This window comes from Monodelphis domestica, chromosome 2, assembly GCF_027887165.1.
Source record: "Monodelphis domestica isolate mMonDom1 chromosome 2, mMonDom1.pri, whole genome shotgun sequence".
Classification (NCBI taxonomy): Eukaryota; Metazoa; Chordata; class Mammalia; order Didelphimorphia; family Didelphidae; genus Monodelphis; species Monodelphis domestica.
Window position 1 is genome coordinate 274,899,147 of NC_077228.1, and position 20,264 is coordinate 274,919,410.

Here is a 20,264-nt window from a genome sequence, read left to right on the forward strand (position 1 = left end):
ATCCTGGAATGGTTTGCCATTTCTTTCTTCAGTGGATTAAGGCAAACAGGTTAAGTGACTCGCTCAAGGTCATACCACTAGTCAGTGTTTGAGGACAGATTTGAGATCTGGTCTTCCTGACTCCAGGTCCAGAGCTCCATACACTAAACCTGCCTCCTGCCTGAGTTCACAGATACTTCCAATCAACATTCTGAGTCCCCATGGCTTCAGACAAGCAGAGGTTATCAGCTCCAGAGTCCCCTTTGAAGTATACCAATGGTTTCTGGGAAAAGAATTTTCTAATCTTATCCCGTTTTTATAAACTAGTCACCAGAGTAGCTAATTAAAGTCTTAGACCTTAAAGGATCAAGAGATAATATCTCTTTGAACTCCTGGCTCTCCCACCACAAACACTGCCCATTTCAACCTCTAGAACAGAGCTTCTCTCTCCCCCTCAGTCAAGCAGAAATCTGGCAACTGTGGAAGAACCTGCGACAGGAGGAGCCCCACCTGGTGGGGAACCTGGAGGGCTTCCTGGCCAAGGTGACTAGCCGTCTTCAGGAGACTCGGGCTGAGAAGGAGGCTCTGCAAATGACCCTGAAAAAGTGAGTCTGACCAACCAGAAGAAAAAATTTAAAACATATTAATTAATCATAGAGAATTATTGTGAATATATCACATCATCAATCATATAATCAACATAAAGAACAATCCTATTAATCTTGTTATAGAATTATTATGAATATTATAATAGGAACAATCATATTAACTAGTAAAAAGAACAATAATTAAGTTATGTGATTGCCACAAATAATATTATAACATGAATAATCATATTAATAATTTAAGAGAATAATCATGTTAATTAATAACATTATATTAAGTAGTAGTAGTAGTAGTCTCTCGTTAACCGAGAATGACGATTGTCTTTGTGCGTTTTGCACAAAAACACTTGTGCGTGAAGGAGATTTAAGTGGAAAAGTCGATGCACAGAGACAGTCCCACTCTCTCGGCGTTGGAAGCCTGGGTCCAGTGGCACGAAAAGTCGTTACACCTGGAGACTTCCTCAGCTGCATTGGATGGCCCTGTTGTCTTTTGTGCTCCAACACGCCCTAATTAAGTAGTAGTTTAATGTTATTAATGAATTAATATGAATCAGATTGATTAATACAAAGAACAATAAGTGATCATATAACTATCAAAAAGACCACAATTACATTATATGATTATTATGAATATTATAATGTGAATAATATTAATGAATAAAACTATCAGTCTTATTAAAAGAATAATCATATTGATTAAGATTGCATAATTATTCTGAATAATGTTATATCAGCAATCATATAGTTAATAAAAAAGAACAATTAATAGGACTTTTTCTTTTTATTAATTATATGATTATTTTACTATTTTATAATTATTGTAATGGGAACAAATACATCAACTAATAAAATAATAATTAGTGAGAATATATAGTAATTGTTAATAGTATAATTTGAATAATTCTATTAATACAAAGAACACTCATGTTAACAATAATGTGTTATTAGAATTTATATTCTAAGAATATGAATAATTATGTTAATTCAGGGGTCCCCCAAACTTTTTACGTTGTCCCTTACTGTCCCTCAGACCATTGGAGGGCCGGACTATAAAAACCTAACCCTAACCCTAAATTTGCTGATTTCCAACCCTAACCCTAATCCTAACCCTAAATTTGCTGATTTCTGACCCTAACCCTAACCCGGCAGCAGTATACACAGTGCAGAATCCCCTCCCCCAGATTGCCGCTCACCATGCTGACGTCTTCCATTGGGTAGTCACATAATCCTTTACACTGTGCCTCATTCTAAGGTACCATGCAAAGGATTATGTCACCGGAAGTAGTACTGTAGGGGAGCAACGCACAGTGCTCCTCTCACTGACCACCCGTTAAAGAAGTGCCCCTTCAGGAAGTGTGGTGGGGGCCAGGTACATGGCCTGCAGGCCGTAGTTTGGGGACTCCTGTATTAATTAATACAAAGAATAATCACATACAAAACCATATGCTAACCAAACTGAGGACACAAAAAGATAGAGGAATGCCTCTGAAAATATAAAACATTAGAAGACCAGATAGGAATCTTAAACAATCCAATCTCAGAAAAGGAAAAAAAGATGTAGCGATAAAGGGACGACCAAAGAAAAAGACTCCTGATCCTAATGGATTGTGTCAAACTTTGAAAGAAAAACTAATACTCCTAATTTACAAATTATTCTCAAACATTGAGAAAGAAAAAAAAAAGTGAGTTTAGCCAAGCTAAGCCTGGTGCCTCCCCAGGGCAGCTTAGCAAGGTGCTTAGCGTGGGTCTGTGAGAAACCTCAAAATCATTGATGGGAACCAGATATTCCAGACTTAGGCAACAAAGAATTAACTTCTGGGCCATGTGAAGATTGAGAAAAGGTCGAAGGAGAAATCAAGGGTTGTATGGAGTGGAAGAGGCAGGATAGCAGAGGCACAAGTACAGGGAGCATTTCAGGGAAAATTGGGGACTCAAAAATGATATGGGGGTGCCCAGAAAGCCAAACTTAGCCTCCTATGAGAAATGCACAAAGGTTGGGTGTCATGTTGCCCAGAGTGTGGTAGGAGGGTTGAAGGTAATAGAGGGGGTCAGAATGGTAAAAGGGGATGCGGTGAGGATGGAATCAGGGTGATATGGGCATTGGGGTAGGTTACTAATGAGATTACTAGGATGGGGGTGAAAGTGATGAATAAATTGGGCTCTGGACAATGGAAAAGTCAAGAGTGATATGGGGGATGGGGTAATATAGGTCATTAAGGAACAGGTGGGAGATAGCAGGCGAATGGCTAGAATGTTCCACTGTTACCCTCAAAATGTCCCCTTGGGGTGAGCTAACGGGGAGGACCTCAAACCACAGAATGGGCAGGTTTGGATGGGTGACGTACTAAGAGGGTGGTTGGGAAGTCCAAGTCAGGGACATCTCAGATCTGCTCGAGATTGTGCCACAGAGAGCCAGCGTGTTCTTCTCCAAGCTCTGGCCCCCATGACCCACGAACCCCACACCCACCAATAGAAAGACCCCAAAGGGGCTGTGGGTTTTCTCCCCCCCCCCCCCCAGATGTGATGACGACCATCACCGTGAGGTCCGGCAGCTCTATGAGGAGTTGGAACAACAAATTCACAGTGAGAAGCAGCGGCTCCAGGCAGCGGTGAGTTTGAATCTTGGGGCATTTTAGCATTTGTTTCACCCCACGTATAGGGTCTCCTCTGCAGAATGGGTCTGTAGCTTTCTGACTGGGGAGCTATCTGTTGGTGGGGTAAAGGGACAAGCACAAACAAGATTCTATCTATAAAGCACTCAGCACAGTGTCTGACCTGTGTTTAATAAAATATGCTTATTCCTTTCTCTGTCCTTCCTTTGGAGACACTGGCCTGGGGCTTGGATCCTGCCCCATCACTCATGACTTGTTGGGCAAGAGGGTTTCCCCTCTTTGGGCCTCATTTTACTCATCTATAAAATGAAGAGATTAGAGAGAAGCTATCAATAACAATAATTTTTGCTATTGTTCTGCCTGACTCTTCTTGACCCCATTTGGGGTTTTCTTAGCAGTGATACTAGAGTGATTTGCCATTTCCTTCTCCAGATTATTTACAAATGAGGAAACTGAAGCCAGCAGGTTTAAGTGACTGGTCCAGGGTCACCAGTGTCTTGAGGCCAGATTTGAACTCAGAAAGATGAAATCTTCCTGACTCTAGACCCAGCGCTTTATCCACTGAGCCACCTAGCAGCCCCCAATAATGATAACTTTGTTGAATTGTTTTCCACTCATGTCCAACTCTTCATGGTCCCATTTGGTTTTCTTGGTTAAGATACTAGAGTGGTTTGCCATTTCCTTCTCTAGATAATCTCCAGATAATAACAATAGTTAGTATTTACACAGCACTTTAAAAAATGACTTTGACCTTTGCAAATATCTCAGTTGATCATTACAACAGTCCCGGGAGGTAGGTTTTTTTTTTTAAGTATTGTTATTATCCCCATTTCATAGTTGAGAAAACTGAGGTAGGCAGAGGCTAAGTGACTTGTCCATGATCACCCAGAGAATAAGTGTGAGGACGGATTTGAAGTCAGACTTTCCTGACTCTACATTCAGAGCCTGAAATTATCTTAACCTTGTAAGACTTGCTTAATGGCCACATTGCCCCTATGCCCAGTTTTGTTACAGTAAATGAAAGAGCAGCATAAAGCATTTCACAATATGCCCAGCACCACACCCTGACTCTCTTCATGCAGCCTGCCTGGGGCTATTTCCTAGGAGGCTGTAAATCCACTCCGTAGAGGTTACCAAAACCCTGGAACTGCCCCAATCAAACCGGAATGACCTTCCTTCCTCTCTGCTAAGAGCCCTCCTTTTGTCTCTAATAATGACTCATTTTTTAATAGTTCTTCCAAGTTTACCCATCCTTTGCTGACGACAACCCCACAAGATAGATAGTGCCTAGATCATCCCAATTTAAAGCTGAGGAGACTGAGGCACGAGGACCTGGATGTCCAAGGATTAAGTGGGGGGAACCTGGAGAATCCCAGAGTCCTTTCTAAAGACCCCTGCCCCCATTCAGCATTGTCTATGGGGTTCCTTGCATCCTCCCAGGAGAATGCGGGCTGGTGGAGGTTGTCATGACAACTCGGTGGCCTCGCCTGCCTGCTTTTTTAGGCATCAGTGAACCCACCTGGGAGTTTGAGAGTTTATTTCCCTTCTCTATAGAGTGGTTTGCTTCATCAAAGTCGTGGATGATGGCCAGGCATTGAGGGAGTGAAATATCGTCTACCAGGGGCAGGAGGGCATTTTTTCAGGGCAGGAGAGGCAGTGTTGTATGATGGGTACAGCCATAGTTTAGGATTCAGGAATTCTGGGTTCTGTTGTAAATTCTACCACTGACCTGCTGTGTGACCTTAGATAGATCACTTCCACTCTCTTGGCCTCAGTCTTTGTAAAAAAAAAAAGTAGGAGGCTAAATGATTTTTAAGGTTACATGCTGTGGTCCATGAGTCTAAGATCTTACTGTCCAGCCCAGAAATGGATGCTGAACTTGGGTCTGTCCTCGACACTGGTCTATGGGGAGGTCTCAGAGATAGCCTGGGGCCAGAAGAACTAGGTAGCCCCGTGGGGGCTTGTCAGATAGGTGTCACTAACTTAGACTCCTTTTTTCTCTCCTCCCAGAGCAACACTCAGGGCCTGGCCTACAGTTCCATGATGCACCAGGCTTTAGAGGCCAAGGAACAGGAGGTGCAACACTTAGCCAAAGGCCAGAGAGAGGTGAGAAAATTCCATCAGGGTCTCCTCCAGGAAAAGGGGGGAATGAACCATACTGGCCATGGATAAAAGTACTTATTATACTCCTCTTCTAAACATGGGACAATTGTACGTCTGGGATTTCAGACCACTGTTTTAGATTTTCCTTTCATCCTTTCCATAAGGAAAAAACAAACAAACCCTTATTTTCTATTTTAGAATCCATACTATGTTCTGATTTCAAAGTGGAAGAGAGGCAAGGACTAGGCAATGGAGGCTAAGTGACTAAGTCACACAATTAAGAAATATCTGAGGCCATATTTGAACCAGGATCTCCCGTGTCTAGGTCTGGTTCTCAATCCACTGAGCCACCCAGCTACCTTCTCATCCTTCCCTTTTAATGTTCTCCAACTTCTTGGGTTATCCTTAGCTCCTCCTTCAATGGCTGAGGAAGTTCCTATCTATCCTCTTAAATTCCTTTTTTGCATTCCAGGAATTCCTCAAGGATGTTATAGCTACTGACTACCCTTCTCCTAGAGGTGTTTGAAATAGCTTTGTGCTGAAATCCAAGCCTAGCCTGGAAAAATTCATAGTTGGGCCCCAGTTTTAATTCCCATCCACATCTGTCTTCCCATTCTTTCACTTCTGGAGTCCCTACACCCCACTGGTTCCAGGTCTGCCATGTCTTCCCAAATCCATTCCCACATCTGACCGTCAGGGCTCACATTTCTTTCTACCTACTCTGCAAGAGGGATAGAAAAATCTCTTTCCTTTTAGTTTAGTAAAGATGAGGTTAGACTTTGCCAAAAGAAACTTCAGTTGAGAGCATAAAGGAAAGGGGGAAAAAGATAAAGGAAGATGGCAGCTAGTTGGCCCTGTCCAGGGATATATTATTTTTATATATATTTATATAGATTATAATTACTATAAATGATTCTCCTTATCCAGGAGAATAAACCTCTGGGTTTTCTTCCTGGCTTTACATCCTTTTCCCCCCTCCACAGTTGGAAGCCCAGATTGACCTGCTAAGAAGCAAACGTCAAGAGGTCAGCATGGAGAACCAGAGACTCCAGGAAACTCAGAAGGACCTGACCGGCCAATTGGAGCAGGTCCGAGGACAGCTGCAAGTGACCAGGGGGCACCTGAACCTAGCAAAGGGTCAAGTGTCCTGGCAGGTGGAAGAGAAGACCAGGCAAGGAGCTGCCCAGGCCGGGGGGGGGGGGGGGGGCGGGGAAAGAATGGAGAGAGAGGAGGATAGTGAGGGAGAGGAGTATAACAGAAGCCCCAGAGCTCCAGTGCTATCCCAATCATATGTTCCATGGGAGGGAAACCATCAGCCAATGATAATAGAAAAAATAATGGTGATGAGTGCATATCCGCGGTGTACTTTTTTATTTACCAAGCACTTCCCTTATAATGATCCTTTGGGTTAGGTAAAGTTTTATCCCCATTTTACAGATGAGGAATTTGAGTCTCAGAGAGATAAAGTGATGTATCATGGCTAAGTAAGGGTCAGAACTAAATATCATAAATGAATCTTAAAAGTTTTTTGCTCCAACTTATATTCAGGGAGAGATAGTTGTAGTCATGTGCTGAAGCCAGCTAGAATCGGCTTTCCGAGAGCCAGTTGTTAACTCTTCAGTGTGAGTGTTTAAACCTTAGTAAATGCCACAAACCAGAACTGGATTTATTGATTTGTTGATTATCTAATCTTAAGAAAGCAATGGAGAAAATTAATAATGCAGATTAGAAGTGTGTTATATCTCCTTTTTTAGAAAGTTGTTAATAGGAAACATTTACCAGCACACCAATGGGGAGTTTTCTTATTGGTGATAGAATCAGAATCCCCAAAGATCTTAATAGGCTAGAATGATGGATAGAACCCAAGAAATAAAGTTCAATAGGGATCAATGTAAAGTTATACTTGGGTTCAAAAATCAACTTCATGAAGTACAGGATGAGGGACACATGACTTGTCGACATTTTATCTATAAAAATCTAGGGGTTCTAGAGAACTGCAAACTCAAATATGAGTCAACAGTGTAATATAACACATAGTCAAAAATGGGAATACAATCTTAGGCTGTAAAGTACCCAGAAAAGGGGGATATGATAGTTCCTTCTATACTCTATAATGGTCAGACTTATGGAATATTTTGTTAATTTCTAGGGTCCAAATTTTGGGAAAGACAGTGGAGGAAGGCGGCCAAGAAAAACAGAAATTAGTTAAAGGGACTGGGGATATTTAATTCTAAAAAAAGGGAAGAGGGGGTAGGATAGATATTCAAGAACACAAAAAGCTGTCATCTGAGAATAGAGTTTAGAATTATACTTGAACTAGTTATAGGAAGAGAGATTTCAGTTCCACATTAGGAAAAAAACCTCCTAATAATTTTTGTTTGCTGTCGTTCCATTGTGTCCAACTCTTTATGACTTTGTTTAGGGTTTTCTTGGCTGAGATACTGGATTGATTTGTCATTTCTTTCTCCAGCTCATTCTCCAGATGATAAAATTGAGGGAAATAATGTGAAGTGACTTGCTCAGGGTCACACGGCTAGTGGTTTGCCATTTCTTTCTCCAGCTCATTTTCCAGTTGAGAAAACTGAGGCAAACAGGGCGAAGTGACTTGTGCAGGTTTAATGCTTGTTCTGTTTTCACATCCTGTCCTTCCTCATTCTGGATCCTGATGAAATCCTCAATGGTGTAACTATTGAGGAGGACCCAGTATGCCATACCTATGCCTGGCACATGGGTTAGGCTCATAGCGGGGTCCTATTGTACTTATTGACTAATAACAGGCAGTAAAAATTCTCAGCATCTCAGACATCACAAGGGCCTTGGAGGCAGGGGTGTGTGCTAGAACTGGCTTGAATGAGCTGGCTGGAGCCCATTATTTAATGTTTATTGTGAACATTTACACCTTGGAAACTAACCTTACCAATTGGGGCTTGATTTATTGTTTGGTCGATGGGGGGAGGCTTAAGAATAGGGAGAAAATGTTAGCAATGCAATGTGTACTTTTGTTCCTCCAAGAGCTGGTTGTTAAATATTTACTAGCACATACCTTTTCAGAAGTTAACTCATACCAAACCAAAAATCCTTGCTACAGTGTCCCCAATAAGAGGTTGTCCAGTTTTTATGCGCACCCTTCCAAGGAGAGAGGGATCCTTGGTTGCTGTTCAGTTGTTTCGGTTGTGTCTGATTCTTGACCGACCCCAGGAAAGAATACATGAGACTCTCCAGTCCCCAGGCCTGGAAATGATGTATCTCAAGCACTGAACTCATTTGAATTAAGCTGCATGAAAAGCACCTGCTTTTCTCTGGCTACCAGATCCTACTGTGGATGTGTATTGAGCTCCCTGCTTGCTAACACCCCAGGGCTTTTCCCTCCATCCTGTCCTTGGGGAGTATAAGAATTCAGAGAAAGGAAAGATTCCTATTGATACAAGCCATTGGTGCAGTGAATAGAACCCTGGACCTCACTGGGAAGACCCGAGCCCAAATGCAGCTGTGGAACTTTGGACAAGTCACATCAACGCTTTTTGCCTCAGTTTCCTCAACTGTAAAATGGGGATGATAACGGCATCTATATCAAAGGACTGATGTGAGAATAAAATAAGATATTTTTGTAAAAAAAGTTCCTAGCATTTAATAGATGTTAATATGTTTCTATGTAATAGGTGTTACCTGTGTGTTCATATATATGTCATATGTTTTACATATAATAGGTAGTACATATGTGTTCATATATATTAGGTATCATATATGTTTATATATCAGGTTTTATATGTTTATATATAATGTGTTATATACAGTTTATATAATAGGGGTTATATATTTGTATATCTATATATTTGTAGAGAGAGAGAAGAGGGGAGAAAGGGAATACAAATATATATGGGAATATAAACAAACAAACAAACAAACAAACAAATATGTGTGCGTGTGTGTGTGTGTGTGTGTGTGTGTGTGTGTATTTGTATTCTCTTTCTCCTTCCTTGTAGGTTGGGTTGACTAGTAAAGTCTTCAGAGGGAACCCAAAACTTGAGTTAAAACTTGAAGTCTAGCTAGGCTTTTTTTTTTAAACCCTTACCTTCTGTCTTGGAATAAATACTGTGAATTGGTTCTAAGGCAGAAGAGCGGTAAGGGGTATGCAATGGGGGTTAAGTGACTTACCCAGGGTCACCCAGCTAGGAGTATCTGAATCCAAATTTGAACTCGGGTCCTCACAACTCTAGGCCTGGTTCTCAGTCCACTGAGCCACCTAGTTGCCCTGATGGATAGGCCTTTGATCCATGGAAAGAAAGAGGACATTTCCTGAAGAAGGAACTAAATGAGTGACGATACTGGGGCTGGAAGGGTTGTGGTGTATAGGAAATACATTCTGAATGCCACCCGGAGTCAGTGTTGTTTTTCTTCTGTTCCCAATGTTTGTTCTCCAGCCTCACTAGTGATCCTCCAGTTGGCCCAAAGAATACCTCGGGCTCCCAACATCTTGACTTTTTTCCTGAGGAAGACCCACTGCCATCACTGTTTGAGGAAGGTGACTGGAGTCAGCTTCTAAGCAATTTCACCAGTCCCCTGCCAGGGAATACTACCCAGGTCTCCTGGAGCCCTCCCCCCACTCCAACTTCCCTGCAGGGACACCATACACCCCGAGTGGTAAGGCAGATCTCCATTACTAAGCCAAACTCTTGGGGGCTCAAACAGGAGTCTCCTTCAGACTCAGAAGTGACTCCAAGGAGCCCCCCAGAGCCATCTACAGCCCCAGCTACTGTGCCAGAGCTCAGTGTTGTTGGTGAGCCAAGGCCTGAAAAGACTTTCCAGTGGGACTTTCAGAGAGTGCCTTCTGGGGAACCAGCGATAACTACTGGGGGACAGGCCACCCCTGTGTTAGGAGATTCCTTGGACAACTCCAATTCCCTGTCTAGTCAGAATCTGGCTGGGTCTAGTAAGGGGATTGGGGATACAAATGGTGTTGAGCTTGGGCAAGGAGAGGGGCCCACCTTGGACTTGCTTTCCAGCTCTGAGGAGCCACTACAAACACTGGGCCCCTCTGCAGACTTTCAGACCAACGCCTGGGAAGTGGGTCCAGAGGCAGCTCCTCATCCAGCTGGCTCAGAGCAAGAAGTGGGGTCCTGGGGAAAGGAAGGATTCACATCTGGACCAGATGTACCTATTGAGACTACTGATCCAGTGTTGATTCAAGAAAGTGTTCCCATGAGGGATCCAGAACAAGAAAAAACAAATACAGATGGGTGGGAGATTGGGGCCAGTCAACAGAATGATGTTTCTGGTCAGGAAACTGGGTTCAGAGAGTCACCTGGGCCAGATGTGGAAAATTCTCCCAGCCAGGAAGCTGGACTTACAGAATCACCTGGACCAGATATAGGTAATCCCCATGCACAGGAAACTGGTCATAATGAATCACCCAGACTAAATGTGGATGGTTTTCTTAGTCAGGAAGATCAGTTCTTAAAATCACTTGGGGTAGATGTGGGAAAAACTCCTGGTCATGAAACCCAGTTTATTGATTTAGCCAGGGTCATGGAGCTACCTGAGATAGTTATGGGAAATGTTTCTGAAAAGGAAACTGAACCCATAATGCCTCCCAGAGCAGATGCAGATGATGCTTCTGCTCAGGAACTTGGAGTCCTGGAATTAGTCAAGTTGGATGTGGGAAATGCTCCTTATGAGAAAGTAAGACTCCTAGAATCATCTGAGCTAGAGAGAAAGAATCATTCAGGCCAGGAAATTGGGCTCCTACAGTCTCTTGGACCAGAGGCAGATATTTATCCTAGTTATGAAGCCAGGCCCTTAGGGCCAGACCAACAAGATGTAGGTAATGTCACAGAGTTTCGCAGGCTAATTGGGAGTTATGTTCCCAATCAGAAAGCTAGATTCAGGACATCACCTGAGACATATGCTCTTAGCCAGGGAAGTGGGCTCACAGAGGAACCTTGGCCAGATGGGGATGATGTCTCTGGCCAAGAAATAAGGTTTATAGAGTCATGTGAGATAGACATCAGTAATGCTTTTGGTAATGAGGCTCAGGTTTTGCATTCAATTGGCCCAGATGTGGGGGATGCTACCAGTGAGGGAATCAGGCTTATAGAATCACCAGATGTGGGAGACACCCCTAGACATGAAAATATACTCATAGACTCACCTGGACCAGATATGCAAAATGCTACTGAGCAGGAAGCCTGGACAAGTGTAGGTGATACTACTGTTGAACAAGCCAGAGCCACAGAGTTGTCTAAGAGTGATGTGGGAAATGTTCCTGATCAGGGAGTTGGGCTCATAGAGCCACCTGAGCTAGATTCAGGTGATGTTTCTGGTCAGGAAACTGGGCTTATTGAACCAGGTGAAATAGACATGGAAGATACTTCTGGTCAGGAAGCTGAGATTCTGCATTCATCAGACTTAGATATAGGTGATGTTCTTGGCCAGAGAGTCAGGTTATCTGGATCAGATGTGAGTGAAGTTCAGGAAGCTGGACTGATGGAGTCATCAGTGATAAAGCTGTCAAATTCTCCTGGTTGGGAAGATAAGTTCATGGGGTCAACTAAGACAGATGTAGTTATGGATGCTATTCAAGAATCTGGGCTTATAGATGTAGAATCTGAGATATATGTAGGTAATATTCATGGTCAGGAAGCTGGGCTCTCTAAGTCACCTGGGCCTGATGGAGATGCTAACTTTTTGTGCTCTCCCAGCTCAGATGTGGGGATTCTTACTCTGGAAGCTAGACTCATTGAGTCAACCAAGATGGATAGAGATGATGTTAATATTCAGGGTCCTGGGGTTACAGAGTTGTCTAAAATTGTAGGAGATGCTTCTGATCAAGAAACCAGTCCTAAGACAGGTACTCCTAGTGAGGAAATCAAATCATCTAGGCCAGAGATGGGAAATACTCTTGTTCAGGAATCTAGGCTTAGGGAGTCATGGGAGATAGATATTGGAGATACTCCTGGTCAGGAAGCTGAGAAACTACACTCATATGGCCCTCAGGTGAGTAACATTCATGGTCAGGAAGCTGAGTCCACTAAGTTATCAGTGTTTAATCTGAAAGATTATTTCAGTCACAAAAGGGAGTTGGAGTCATCTGAGGAAGGTGGGGATGATGGATATAGTCAGGTAATTGGGCAGACAGGATCACCTGGATTAGATGTGAGAGATGTTCTTGGCCAGGAAATCAGTATTAGGGAGTCTTGTGAGATGGCTGAGGAAGATACTTTGGGGCCCATGGAGTCATCATCAGTGGTTACTCTGAGAGAGACTTCTGTTCAGGAAGGAAGATTCTTGGAGTCACCTGAGGAAAGCATGGATGATGGGTCTAGTCAGGTAACTGAGCAGACAGGGTTAGCTGAGTCAGATGTGAGGGATGCTCTTGACCAGGAAGCTAGATTTAGGGAGTCTTATGAAACAGATTTAAGAGGTGCATTGGGAAAGGAAGTTGAGATTCTGTACTCATTTGGCCCAGATGGGGATAATGCTTCTGGTCAAGGAATTCTGATGCTAGAGCCACATGACATAGGTGATGCTTCTCGTCCTGGTCAGATAGCTGGGTATATGGAGTCCTGGGGGCCAGAAATGGGTGATATTCCTAGAGAGGAAGCCAAGATCATGTACTCACCTGGCCCAGATTTGGGTGATGCTTTTGGCCAGGAAGCTAAGTTTCAGGAATTGGGTAAGAAAGATGGTGGGGACACTGAGGTCATATATTCACCAGGCTTAGACATGAGTGTTTCTTCTGGTCAGGAAGCTGGAGTCATGGAGGTACATGGGCTATCTGAGAGTGAATCCTCTATTCAGGAAGCCAGAGATCTGGTGTTACCTGAGTCAGAAGTGAGTGATGGCCTTGGTCAGGAAGTTATGATGAGGGAGACACATGAGGCAGATGTGGGAAATGCTTCTGCTCAAGGTACTGAATTGGCACATTCACCTGGGCCAGGGGTAAGTGATTCTGTTGGTCAGGAAGTTGAGAGCATGCATTCTCCTGGCCCCTCTGTGGGAGATTCTTCTGGTCAGGAAGCTGAAGTGACAGAATTACATAGGGCAGATGTGGGAAAAGCTGAGAACACTAGATCAATGTCACCATCTGAGATGGACATGAATGATGCCCCTGGCCAGGAAATCAGTATTAGGGAGTCTTGTGAGATGGCTGAGGAAGATACTTTGGGGCCCATGGAGTCATCATCAGTGGTTACTCTGAGAGAGACTTCTGTTCAGGAAGGAAGATTCTTGGAGTCACCTGAGGAAAGCATGGATGATGGGTCTAGTCAGATAACTGAGCAGACAGGGTCAGCTGAGCCAGATGTGAGGGATGCTCTTGACCAGGAAGCTAGATTTAGGGAGTCTTATGAAACAGATTTAAGAGGTACACTGGGAAAGGAAGTTGAGGTTCTGTACTCATTTGGCCCAGATGGGGATGATGCTTCTGGTCAAGGAATTCTGATGCTAGAGCCACATGAGGCAGACATAGGTGATGCTTCTCGTCCTGGTCAGATAGCTGGGTTTATGGAGTCCTGGGGGCCAGAAATGGGTGATATTCCTGGAGAGGAAGCCAACATCATGCATTCACCAGGCCCAGACATGAGTGTTTCTTCTGGTCAGGAAGCTGGGGTCATGGAGGTACATGGGCTATCTGAGAGTGAATCTTCTATTCAGGAAGCCAGAGATCTGGTGTTACCTGAGTCAGAAGTGAGTGATGGCCTTGGTCAGGAAGTTATGATGAGGGAGACACATGAGGCAGATGTGGGAAATGCTTCTGCTCAAGGTACTGAATTGGCACATTCACCTGGGCCAGGGGTAAGTGATTCTGTTGGTCAGGAAGTTGAGAGCATGCATTCTCCTGGCCCCTCTGTGGGAGATTCTTCTGGTCAGGAAGCTGAAGTCACAGAATTACATAGGGCAGATGTGGGAAAAGCTGAGAACACTAGATCAATGTCACCATCTGAGATGGACATGAATGATGCCCCTGGCCAGGAAATCAGTATTAGGGAGTCTTGTGAGATGGCCGAGGAAGATACTTTGGGGCCCATGGAGTCATCATCAGTGGTTACTCTGAGAGAGACTTCTGTTCAGGAAGGAAGATTCTTGGAGTCACCTGAGGAAAGCATGGATGATGGGTCTAGTCAGGTAACTGAGCAGACAGGGTCAGCTGAGCCAGATGTGAGGGATGCTCTTGACCAGGAAGCTAGATTTAGGGAGTCTTATGAAACAGATTTAAGAAGTACACTGGGAAAGGAAGTTGAGGTTCTGTACTCATTTGGCCCAGATGGGGATGATGCTTCTGGTCAAGGAATTCTGATGCTAGAGCCACATGAGGCAGACATAGGTGATGCTTCTCATCCTGGTCAGATAGCTGGGTTTATGGAGTCCTGGGGACCAGAAATGGGTGATATTCCTGGAGAGGAAGCCAACATCATGCATTCACCAGGCCCAGATATGAGTGTTTCTTCTGGTCAGGAAGCTGGGGTCATGGAGGTACATGGGCTATCTGAGAGTGAATCTTCTATTCAGGAAGCCAGAGATCTGGTGTTACCTGAGTCAGGAGTGAGTGATGGCCTTGGTCAGGAAGTTATGATGAGGGAGACACATGAGGCAGATGTGGGAAATGCTTCTGCTCAAGGTACTGAATTGGCACATTCACCTGGGCCAGGGGTAAGTGATTCTGTTGGTCAGGAAGTTGAGAGCATGCATTCTCCTGGCCCCTCTGTGGGAGATTCTTCTGGTCAGGAAGCTGGAGTCACAGAATTACATAGGGCAGATGTGGGAAAAGCTGAGAACACTAGATCAATGTCACCATCTGAGATGGACATGAATGATGCCCCTGGCCAGGAAATCAGTATTAGGGAGTCTTGTGAGATGGCTGAGGAAGATACTTTGGGGCCCATGGAGTCATCATCAGTGGTTACTCTGAGAGAGACTTCTGTTCAGGAAGGAAGATTCTTGGAGTCACCTGAGGAAAGCATGGATGATGGGTCTAGTCAGGTAACTGAGCAGACAGGGTCAGCTGAGTCAGATGTGAGGGATGCTCTTGATCAGGAAGCTAGATTTAGGGAGTCTTATGAAACAGATTTAAGAAGTACACTGGGAAAGGAAGTTGAGGTTCTGTACTCATTTGGCTCAGATGGGGATGATGCTTCTGGTCAAGGAATTCTGATGCTAGAGCCACATGAGGCAGACATAGGTGATGCTTCTCGTCCTGGTCAGATAGCTGGGTTTATGGAGTCCTGGGGGCCAGAAATGGGTGATATTCCTAGAGAAGAAGCCAAGATCATGTACTCACCTGGCCCAGATTTGGGTGATGCTTTTGGCCAGGAAGCTAAGTTTCAGGAATTGGGTAAGAAAGATGGTGGGGACACTGAGGTCATATATTCACCAGGCTTAGACATGAGTGTTTCTTCTGGTCAGGAAGCTGGAGTCATGGAGGTACATGGGCTATCTGAGAGTGAATCATCTATTCAGGAAGCCAGAGATCTAGTGTTACCTGAATCAGGAGTGAGTGATGGTCTTGGTCAGGAAGTTATGATGAGGGAGACACATGAGGCAGATGTGGGAAATGCTTCTGCTCAAGGTACTGAATTGGCACATTCACCTGGGCCAGGGGTAAGTGATTCTGTTGGTCAGGAAGTTGAGAGCATGCATTCTCCTGGCCCCTCTGTGGGAGATTCTTCTGGTCAGGAAGCTGAAGTGACAGAATTACATAGGGCAGATGTGGGAAAAGCTGAGAACACTGGATCAATGTCACCATCTGAGATGGACATGAATGATGCCCCTGGCCAGGAAATCAGTATTAGGGAGTCTTGTGAGATGGCTGAGGAAGATACTTTGGGGCCCATGGAGTCATCATCAGTGGTTACTCTGAGAGAGACTTCTGTTCAGGAAGGAAGATTCTTGGAGTCACCTGAGGAAAGCATGGATGATGGGTCTAGTCAGATAACTGAGCAGACAGGGTTAGCTGAGCCAGATGTGAGGGATGCTCTTGATCAGGAAGCTAGATTTAGGGAGTCGTATGAAACAGATTTAAGAGGTACACTGGGAAAAGAAGTTGAGGTTCTGTACTCATTTGGCCCAGATGGGGATGATGCTTCTGGTCAAGGAATTCTGATGCTAGAGCCACATGAGGCAGACATAGGTGATGCTTCTCATCCTGGTCAGATAGCTGGGTTTATGGAGTCCTGGGGGCCAGAAATGGGTGATATTCCTAGAGAGGAAGCCAAGATCATGTACTCACCTGGCCCAGATTTGGGTGATGCTTTTGGCCAGGAAGCTAAGTTTCAGGAATTGGGTAAGAAAGATGGTGGGGACACTGAGGTCATATATTCACCAGGCCCAGACATGAGTGTTTCTTCTGGTCAGGAAGCTGGAGTCATGGAGGTACATGGGCTATCTGAGAGTGAATCCTCTATTCAGGAAGCCAGAGATCTGGTGTTACCTGAGTCAGAAGTGAGTGATGGCCTTGGTCAGGAAGTTATGATGAGGGAGACACATGAGGCAGATGTGGGAAATGCTTCTGCTCAAGGTACTGAATTGGCACATTCACCTGGGCCAGGGGTAAGTGATTCTGTTGGTCAGGAAGTTGAGAGCATGCATTCTCCTGGCCCCTCTGTGGGAGATTCTTCTGGTCAGGAAGCTGAAGTCACAGAATTACATAGGGCAGATGTGGGAAAAGCTGAGAACACTAGATCAATGTCACCATCTGAGATGGACATGAATGATGCCCCTGGCCAGGAAATCAGTATTAGGGGGTCTTGTGAGATGGCTGAGGAAGATACTTTGGGGCCCATGGAGTCATCATCAGTGGTTACTCTGAGAGAGACTTCTGTTCAGGAAGGAAGATTCTTGGAGTCACCTGAGGAAAGCATGGATGATGGGTCTACTCAGGTAACTGAGCAGACAGGGTCAGCTGAGCCAGATGTGAGGGATGCTCTTGATCAGGAAGCTAGATTTAGGGAGTCTTATGAAACAGATTTAAGAAGTACACTGGGAAAGGAAGTTGAGGTTCTGTACTCATTTGGCCCAGATGGGGATGATGCTTCTGGTCAAGAAATTCTGATGCTAGAGCCACATGAGGCAGACATAGGTGATGCTTCTCATCCTGGTCAGATAGCTGGGTTTATGGAGTCCTGGGGGCCAGAAATGGGTGATATTCCTAGAGAGGAAGCCAAGATCATGTACTCACCTGGCCCAGATTTGGGTGATGCTTTTGGCCAGGAAGCTAAGTTTCAGGAATTGGGTAAGAAAGATGGTGGGGACACTGAGGTCATATATTCACCAGGCCCAGACATGAGTGTTTCTTCTGGTCAGGAAGCTGGATTCATGGAGGTACATGGGCTATCTGAGAGTGAGACCCCTATTCAGGAAGCCAGAGATCTGGTGTTATCTGAGACAGAAGTTAATGATGGTCAGGAAAGTGGACTCAAAGAATCAGTGTTAGCAGCTGAAGGAGATCCTATTCAGGAAGCTGAATTCTTTGAGTCACCTCAGGAAGGTGTGGATGATGGGTTTTGCCAACAAATTAAGCAATTAGGGTCAACTGAGACAGAACTGAGGGGTGTTCCTGTTCTGGAAACTAAGATTTTTCACTCCTTCAGCCCAAATGTGGGTGATTATCCCCATCAAGAAACTGAGAGGCTCATGGATTTCTCTGGGCCAGTAGTGGCTAATTTTTCTGATGAGGGAGCCCAACTCACACAGTCACCTGGGCCAAATGTAGGGGATGCTCTTGAGGAAAAACATGGCAACATAGAGTCCCCCAGGCCAGATATACTGCCTGTCATTCCAGAACATGGAGTACTGCAGGACCAGAGTCCAGATGAGGTGCAGAGAGCTGAGGACAGGGGACTCCAGAGCCAAGCTCAGGAAGGGTCCTTGTTTCCAAAGGATGGTTCTGGAAACACACTTGACCCTGAAGATTCAGGACAGGGTCTTTCCATCATGGTGGAGGCAGGAGCCCAGGCTGGATCCAAAGTCTTGGGACAACAAATAACAGCCACCTCCTTGGAGCCAAGAGAAGAAAAAAGGTCAGGAGTCATTGAGGAAACCAACCTTAAAATCGAAGCCAAAAGGGCCACAGCCAGCCTAGTGGAAGGATCTCCTGACCCTGATTACCTGTTCCACGTTCTTTTCCTGGGAGACTCCAACGTGGGCAAAACAACATTTCTGTACTTGTTACATCACAATTCCTTTGCCACAGGCCTGGCAGCAACTGTAGGTAAGATTCCTAGCCCTGAGAAAGGGGGAAAGGATGGAAGTTTGGGCTCAGAGGGAACTCGGAAAACCTCTGCCCTTGTATGGGGGAAAAACCAAAGGGTAGGCCTGCCTTCCTGCATAAGCAAAATAGATGTTTGCTATAAGGTTCAAGGGACAATGGCACTCTGTCCCCTAGTTAGGTTTCCCCAAGCCTTGTAGTTTTATTTTAAAAAGTCAGGACACCTGAGTTTTTTATAAAACTATCAGCTCTGTCATTACGTTCTGACACCTTAGTGTGCGATGAGTCTATCAGATGTTTATTGGGGAGGAGATGTGAGACGCCTGTGCCTTACCTGTGTGACCTGGAGCAAATTATTTCTCTTTTCTGGAGATGGTTGGATGAAATGTATTCTTGGTGTTTTTCTTAAACCCTCACCTTTCATCTTAGAATCAATACTAAGTATTGGTTCCAAGGCGGAAGAGCAAGGAGGGCTAGGCAATGGGGGTTAAGTGACTTGTCCAGGGTCACATAGCTAGAAAGAGCCTGAGGTCATATTTGAACCCAGGACCTCCCATCTCTGGACCTGGCTCTCTATTCATGGAACCACCTTGCTGTCCCGATGAAACGTAGTCTAAGGCCCCTTCTAGCAATTAATCTTCTGGACCTATATTTGGTGGGATCATGGAAAAGTCTAGAAAGAAGGCAAAGGTAGAAGAAGGGAATCCACGATGCTCTTACAGCTTTGCTCAGCTAAGGAGCATATCCTTCACATGCCTCTCTGGTACAGATGGGCAACAGCTTTGAGCTGCTGCCAGGGAGTTCTTGTGGGAGAGGAGCCTGGTTCCAAAGGGGTTAATCCTGACATTAAGAAGCAGGAGGGAACTTCCCGCAAGAGCTGCATTAGAGCTCCAGCCCAACGTGGAGCAGTCATTTCAGTGAGACAAGAAAGGCAATGTGGTATGATGAGTCCAGAGCTCCCTTTGGAATTGGGGATGGGGATGGGGAGGTACCACTCCCAAATTCTGACCTTTTCTCATAGGATTTAGAGTTGGAAAGACCTTAAAAACCACTTGGTCTAATGCCTTCAATTAACAGAGGAAGAACCAAGCCCAAAGAGATGAAACCAGTTGCCAAAGGCCACAAGCCACATTTCCACAAATTGTGGGGAGTAGGAGGTGGATAGAGATAGGATAGAGGCTCAGCTTCTGGATCTGGTGCCATTGACTAAGAAGAGGCAGTATTGTGGCAAGAGCTCTGGTTCTAGAGACTGAAACCCTGGGCTCTAGTCCTACATCTTCTACTAATCAGTCAGATGACCCTGGACAAGTCACTTCTCTCTGTATCTCAGTGGCTTCATCTGTTAAATGGGGGGAAGAATTGGACTAGAAGTTCATCAGTGCCACTTACTGAATCCATACATCTAAAGTCACCTCACTTTTTAGACCCTAATTTTCCTCATCCATAAAATGGGAGTGAGAATACTTGCACGTTTTTACAAGACAGTTTGGAGAAAAGTGCTGTGTAAACTCTAAAGTAATATAGATTTAAATTTCATATATATATGTATATATAATACATTTATATAAGTGTATTTATAGTTATATATACATATATTTGCATATATGTATATATAACATATTTATCTTGATATATGTGTATATAATATGCATGATAGAAATATATGTACATATAACATTTATATATGTATATATAATATACATTTATCTAAATATATTTGTTTATAGGTATACACATAATATAGTTATATAAAAATATTTGTAT

General features: G+C 44.4%; 1 protein-coding gene across 3 annotated transcripts in view; it reads left to right on the top strand.

Moving 5' to 3' along the window:
* RAB44 (RAB44, member RAS oncogene family) overlaps positions 1–20,264 on the top strand; it is a 69,744-nt gene that overhangs the window by 20,003 nt on the left and 29,477 nt on the right. For 2 of the 3 annotated variants that reach the window (XM_056818143.1, XM_056818142.1), the window contains exon 1: positions 9,947–18,503. In XM_056818143.1, coding sequence (XP_056674121.1) covers positions 10,499–18,503 — 8,005 coding nt within the window. In that variant the 5' untranslated portion in view covers positions 9,947–10,498. Of the gene's footprint in view, positions 1–437; positions 585–3,102; positions 3,194–5,206; positions 5,303–6,282; positions 6,471–9,720; positions 9,822–9,946; positions 18,504–20,264 lie in introns of those variants that run through there. The other variant, XM_056818144.1, reaches the window with a different exon arrangement.